The 7,168-nt window shown below is 50.3% G+C and overlaps 1 protein-coding gene across 1 annotated transcript in view; it reads left to right on the forward strand.

Moving 5' to 3' along the window:
• POMT1 (protein-O-mannosyltransferase 1) overlaps nt 1–7,168 on the forward strand; it is a 50,317-nt gene that overhangs the window by 40,769 nt on the left and 2,380 nt on the right. Inside the window, 4 exon segments of the mRNA XM_015409629.1 lie at nt 2,465–2,591; nt 3,224–3,317; nt 3,319–3,399; nt 6,004–6,181. Of these exon segments, the coding sequence (XP_015265115.1) occupies nt 2,465–2,591; nt 3,224–3,317; nt 3,319–3,399; nt 6,004–6,178 (477 nt within the window). The 3' untranslated portion in view covers nt 6,179–6,181.

The following is a 7,168-nucleotide window of genomic DNA, read 5'->3' on the forward strand; positions in this document are numbered from 1 at the left end:
GCCAGGATGTGACGCTACGTGTCGCTCTGGCAATGGGGCTGTTTGGAGTCCCGTTGCCAGAGCGACGTGTAGCGTCACATCCTGGCGACGGCGGTGCAACGCCTGTTGCCGTCCCCCATGGCAGAGCTCCTGTAAAGGATGACGATCCCCTGCCGCGATTAAACGAGACTTGGCAGCCCTACTCTAAGCTGAGTTAGTGTGAGCTAGCTCACAGTTTTTTAGCCTCTAGCTCACACATTGTTGTCTTCGCTCAGGAAGGATGGCTCCAGAGCAAACTGATTTATGCAGCAGCCAAACCACCTGCGCAGAACTTTAATGCCAGGAGCTCACAAAGCAGAATTTTTGCTCACAAGACTCCACAGCTTAGAGGGAGCATTGGTTCCCACAGTCACGTAAGAGTTTGCAGGGAACGGCCTTTTATAAAGAGCCAAAGGGGCTTAATTCTGTTTGGGACTACAGCGTGGGGGGAGGCTTCTGCCTCCCGTGTGCCATCTTCCTGAGCTGAAATGGCTGGGGGGGGCATTATTTGCCCCGTTTCAGAACTGTACATGCATAGAATAAGCCGACCCAGCTTGTTAAATGTAAGGCAAAGGGGCTAACCTGAAATTCTAGATGGATCCAGAAAGAAGACTGTGCAGTCTTGCAAATCAGTCTGTAAAAGTTTGCTCATGTACCCGAATTTCCACCAGCTTGTTTGCTCGCCCAGGCTTGTCTGAGTTATTGCTAACTCTCTTTTGTAAACTTTCCCAGCCCGGTTGCCTAAAAGCCATTCTTAGGATCTGGCAGTTTTCCTGAATCAAAGCTTTAGGTGCACTTGTTCTCCAAACCAAACCACACAGAAATGTTCTCAGGTGAATTCCCAGGAGCCACAAAGGTGGTTGAATAAGACCTCCAGTGGCAGGAGGTGGGTGGGTGCCCATCTCTGGAACAAGCAAAACAAGTCATGCCAAACAAAAGAACGGTTGCGAACTTCCATATTACACAGGCTGCAGGGTCCTTCTGTTCTTGGTCCAAATGTGGCTTTCCCGGGTGCAAAGCTAATAGAGAGTCCTTTATTTAGGGAACTCCATTCTAGATAGTATAAGGATGAGAGAAAGGGATGGGATCTAATCTAGCTAGGATGGATGCAGACTCTTTTTTTTTAAAGTTTTTTATTTTTTATAACAACACTAACAAGAACATACATACATACACACATATATCACCTTCTCAACATAAAGTGATAAAGCTGCGGTGGCTCAAGCGGTTAAGACGCTGAGCGGCAGGCTGTGGAAGGTCAGTAGTTCAGCAGTTCGAGACCCGAGTGTGCCGCATGACGGAGTGAGCTCCCGTCTCTAGTTCCAGCTCCTGCCAACTTAACAGTTTGAAAGCAAGAAATTGCAAGTAGATAAATAGGTACCACTTCGGTGGGAAGGTAAACAGCGTTCCGTGCGCCTTGGTGTTTAGTCATGCCGGCCACATGACCACGGAAACGTCTTCGGACAGCGCTGGCTCTTCGGCTTTGAAACGGAGATGAGCACCACAACCCTAGAGTCGGATTCGACTGGCTTTCGAGCAAGGGAACCTTTACCTTTACCTAAACATAAAAAACATAAAAATGGAGGTACCGTATTTTCCGGCGTATAAGACGACTGGGCGTATAAGACGACCCCCAACTTTTCCAGTTAAAATATAGAGTTTTCCAGTTAAAATATAGAGCTGTGCTGATGCTTCTGGCGTACCGGCGTATAAGACGACCCCCCACTTCTGAGACGATTTCCCTGGGTTAAAAAGTAGTCTTATACGCAGGAAAATACGGTACATTGTGCTTACGTATCACTTATTGCCTCTTTTCTGTTACATATAGCTTCTACCTCATACTAAGCAAATATTGTTTTGCAACAACAATAATGAACTTTAGTCTTTTCATGTCTTCTTCTTTTTGGTTATGTGTCTTGTCCTGTTTAAGTAAGAATATAATGCTTATACCAGAGAAGATTAGCATGGACCCTGTGCAAGGATGCAGACTCTTATTGTTGTGTGTTGGATGGTCCAGAGGTCAGGACTGAAAAAGCTGCTACCTTGCCTGGTACTCACAGTGCAGATAAGGCTCGTACAGTGATGCCACTGTGTGAAACGTATTGTGTGAATTGGCCCTGTTGGGTTGTTTCTGCATATTACGGCAAGAATACAAAGCAGAGTGGTGGCGTCGTGCAGTGGTTAGAGCGTTGGACTAGAGGTAGGGATGTCCAGTTTGAAATCCTCACTCTGCTGTGAAGCCAGTCACACTCTGCCCACTGAAGCTGCTGTGCAGGGTTGTTGGGAAGCATTCAAGGGGCAGAGAGAACCACGCACGCTTGCCAAAGCTCCTTGGAGGAAAGACAAGCTAAAATGGTAATCGACGTCCACAAGATTTCAGCCTTTTAGAAGTTGCTCTGGATTTATATTGTTGCCTGTTTCGAACTGTGATTCCCCCCCCCCCCAGGCCCAGATCCACCTGCTTGGAAACGTCGTCACCTGGATGTCGGCCAACATAGCAACTCTTGCGTATGTGGCCTTGTTCTTCTGGTACCTGCTGCGGCGGCGGCGGCATATCCACGACATCCCTGAAGGTCTGTCCTTTCGGGTATCTCTCCTCTCTCTTCCCTTCTTCCCCATCCTTTAGAACAGCCAAGAGCAGTGTTCCCTCTAAGCTGAGTTAGTGTGAGCTTGCTCATGGTTTTTCAGCCTCCGGCTGACACATTTTTGTCTTAGCTCAGGAAGGATGGCTCCAGAACGAACTAGTTGATGCAGTAGCCAAACTGCTCGCTCACAACTTTAATGCCCGTAGCTCACAAAGTAGAATTTTTGCTCACAAGACTCTACAGCTTAGAGGGAGCATTGGCCAAGAGATCCGGAGACTTCCTCTGGCGACGTCCCTGGCGGCGACCGGGGACAGTGGCTGCGCTATTTGCTGGATTCGTGCTGGTCCAGAGTTACACGTACAGTGCACTTTTCCTGCATCTTCTGTTTTTACCTCTTCCTTTCTCCGAAGGTGATCAGGGGACTGCATCCTCACAACAGCCCCGTGAGGTAGTTTAAGGGCCCAAGATCACCCCAGGATTTGAACCCAGGTCTTTCCCGATTTTTCGGTCGCTTTTGGGAGATCCAGTATGCTGCAGGCTTTCCGCTCTCCAATTCCACTTCCCCTTTCTCTCGCGGAAGAAACCGTGCTACCTCCCTCCCCTCCCTTCTGTCTTGGCAGATGCCTGGTGGCAGTGGGTCTCGGCAGGAGGGCTCTGCGTGGGGGGCTGGGCAGCGAACTACCTCCCCTTCTTCCTGATGGAGAAAGCGCTCCTCCTACCACTACCTGCCGGCTGTCACCTTCCAGATACTCCTTGTCCCCGTCGTCCTGCAGCACATGAGTGATCACCTTTGCAGGTATTCCTTGGGTTTGCTCTCGGCTTGTGGCATGCCTGGTTAGCCCAGGAGGCGGTGGACCTGTGCCAGGGTTCAGCAAGAGGGCTGGAGCTTGTTATCGTGAAGTATGCGAGATACAAGCTGGAGCGTCCTGGATTCAAAACTTTCTAAGTGGCCGGAGACCAGAGCACCCCAGACACATGGAACCTGATAAATTACGCCTCTCTTGCGTAATTTAAGGTTTGCTTCTGAAATGCATTAGAGTCGGGATAGTCCATCCTTGGTGCTTCTGCAAGAGTCACCAACCGGGGCTTGCCAGCTGATTTGGAAGCCGTCGGGCCTGGAGCTCCTGCAGAGGTGTAACCAGAAGTCTCATCTGAGAGGGAGTGATTTCTTCTGTGACATTGAACTGGGTGGAAGAAGGGTGGGATCAACATGTGATAAGGTGCGATTGAATCGCCTAGTTGCAGAGAGGGAACAGGACTACCCGCCCCCGGGAGGAGGCGTGAATGGAGCGGTTAGGCGTTCTCATGCAGAGACACAACAGGTAGCCTCATTTGAGGGCATGTAATCCCGCTGCATCAGAAGTGGTCAAATGACCCAATCATGACTGAGGCAACAATGTGGGGAAACACTACACCAAACTGGCTCTCTGGTGTAACCAGAAGTCTCATATGAGAGGGAGTGATTCTTCTGTGACATTGAACTGGGTGGAAGAAGGGTGGGATCAACATGTGATAAGGTGCGATTGAATCGCCTAGTTGCAGAGAGGGAACAGGACTACCCGCCCCCGGGAGGAGGCGTGAATGGAGCGGTTAGGCGTTCTCATGCAGAGACACAACAGGTAGCCTCACTTGAGGGCATGTAATCCCGCTGCATCAGAAGTGGTCAAATGACCCAATCATGACTGAGGCAACAATGTGGGGAAATCATGCCCCCCTCAAAAAAGAGGCAAGGTGAGAGCACCAACCCATGCAGAGACACACCGAACAGCCTCCTCCGTGGCTAGAGTACTTTGAGACTTTGGGAGCCTTTTAATTTCGTTTATTTTGTTGGCATTAGTCAAGATGCTTCCACCCTTTTGAAACCCAGGCTGCAATATGGGAGCCGCTCCTCACAAGTGACTGAGTGCTCTTGTAAGGATTCGAGAAAGAGGCAGCGTGTTCAGGACATGCAGCAACTCCACCCACCCCCCAAAAAATCCTTGTTGTGGTGACCTTCCCAATCCTGTCGGCTCCAGTTCACTGAAGTTAAGAGCGTCATCAGAATCCACACCACCCCTGCCCTGTTGACCCGTACGCCACAGGAAGCAGCAGACGGAATTTGGTTCTCACTTAACTTAGGTGAACGTGACCCCGAACTGAGACCGCATCAGCGGAAACCCAACATTTCTTCATGCACAGTTTGTTTAGATGAACCCCTTGGTTTAACGGGAGGGATGTTGAACTGGAAATTCTGGGATAGAATTGTGCGGGGAAGGGGTAAGAACATAAGGGAAGCCACGCGGGATCAGGCCAATGCCCATCCAGTCCAACACTCTGTGTGTCTCACAGTGGCAAAAAAAAACCCAGGTGCCATCAGGAGGTCCACCAGCGGGGCCAGAACTCCAGAAGCCCTCCCACTGTGGCCCCCCAAGCACCAAGAATAAGGACCAAGAGCCTCACTGCCCCAGACAGAGTGTTCCATCCATATCTTGCGGCTAATAGCCACTGATGGGCCTCTGCTCCATATGTTTACCCAATCCCCTCTTGAAGCTGTCTGTGCTTGTAGCCGCCGCCACTTCAATCAATCAATCAATCGATCAATAAACCTTTAATGGCATATACAACATTAAAATCAGAGACAGAAAATGACACAATCAACTAAGAATCTAAGTTAATTATAAAATCATAAAACGGAGTTTCCCAAATTTTTCACTCTTATCACATCAGCTCGCCGCCACTTCCTGTGGCAGTGAATTCCTCAGGGAAGAGATGGTGGAACTCACCTTCAGGGTGGAGCTGTCGGTGGCTTTGTCACACAGGATCTGTGTCCCTCGCTCTTTTAGATCAAAGCTCTCCAAGAGTATGCACAGTGCTTTTGTGGTGGCCTGGTTCTCTTCCGTCTACCTGACCTACCACACGTTCCAACCACTCACCTACGGCGAGCCTCCTCTTTCCAAAGCTGAGCTCCAGAACCTGCGCTGGAAGGACAGCTGGGACATCCTGATCCGGAAAGGGGTAAGAACATAAGGGAAGCCACGCGGGATCAGGCCAATGCCCATCCAGTCCAACACTCTGTGTGTCTCACAGTGGCAAAAAAAAACCCAGGTGCCATCAGGAGGTCCACCAGCGGGGCCAGAACTCCAGAAGCCCTCCCACTGTGGCCCCCCCTAAGCACCAAGAATAAGCACCAAGAGCCTCACTGCCCCAGACATAGGGTTCCATCCATATCTTGCGGCTAATAGCCACTGATGGGCCTCTGCTCCATATGTTTACCCAATCCCCTCTCGAAGCTGTCTATGTTTGTAGCCGCCGCCACTTCCTGTGGCAGTGAGTTCCGCAGGGAAGAGACGGTGGAACTCACCTTCAGGGTGGAGCTGTCGGTGGCTTTGTCACACAGGATCTGTGTCCCTCGCTCTTTTAGATCAAAGCTCTCCAAGAGTATGCACAGTGCTTTTGTGGTGGCCTGGTTCTCCTCCGTCTACCTGACCTACCACACGTTCCAACCACTCACCTACGGCGAGCCTCCTCTTTCCAAAGCTGAGCTCCAGAACCTGCGCTGGAAGGACAGCTGGGACATCCTGATCCGGAAACACTAGCTGGTAACCCACAGGGATGGGGATGGGCAGAGTGGCGGGTGAGGCACTGGCCCCATGGTGGCACGGGTTGTGTTGGCAAACATCGAGCCCTCTCGTGAGGCAGTGCTGGCGCCGTGAGGGATTTCCCCCCTCACACTGTTTGCAGCCGTTGGGCTGAATTCCAACACTGTCTTTCTTCCAGATATAAAAATCCTACCCTCGGCTGTGAGGTCAGGAAGATTTAATGGGATTTCATACTCAAATTGACTCTGTAATTGCAGCAGGAAAACACACAAAAAATCCTGTCAACATCCTTATTTGTACAATATTGTATGAACTTGTACTTTTTGGTAATATATGTATTATTGTTTATATGCATATTTTTGTCCTTTAGTGAATTAGCTTTTGCTACCTTAGCATCTTTTTTACACACATTTTATAGTAAGCAGAATGCATAACGGAGCAGGATGTACAAATGGTGAAGATGAGCCAGGGTGGGAAATGGAGCCGGGTGCGGCGGCGGGGGGTGGGGAGAATAGAATTTGCTTTGGGAAGGGGTTGCCAGCTTCATGTACTGGTGGCAGGACCCCTCCCTGTCCCCCCCAATTAAAATTTACTGGGTGAAAAAATTGTTCCCTTAAGAACTGGGATACGAGATGTGTGATCCTGCTAAGTTCGGAGGTGGTCCTTTTGTGGTCCTGTTAACACTTCAGCAAGGGATCCCCTTTGACCGGCTAAGGGAAAATAGGCAGATAACTGCTAAAAGTTCAGTTGCTTCAAAATGGAAATCTGGGAATGCAAAATAGGTGGTATTCTCTGTTTATTACAAGCAGAGGTCATTTCGGGGGGGGGATCGCGGGGGATCGCAGTTCCCCCGGGTGAGGTATGGGGGCGGGGCACATGACGAAGCCCCGCCCCCTGCTTCCGGCCCTCATTCAGCCAGGAGGAGGCAGGAGAAGAGGGAGGGTAAGTTGCTTCCTCCCTGCCTCTCCCCACCCCTGCCTGCCTGGG

The sequence above is a fragment of the Gekko japonicus genome, unplaced genomic scaffold (genome assembly GCF_001447785.1).
Source record: "Gekko japonicus isolate JY-2015 unplaced genomic scaffold, Gekko_japonicus_V1.1 scaffold2764, whole genome shotgun sequence".
NCBI lineage: Eukaryota > Metazoa > Chordata > Lepidosauria > Squamata > Gekkonidae > Gekko > Gekko japonicus.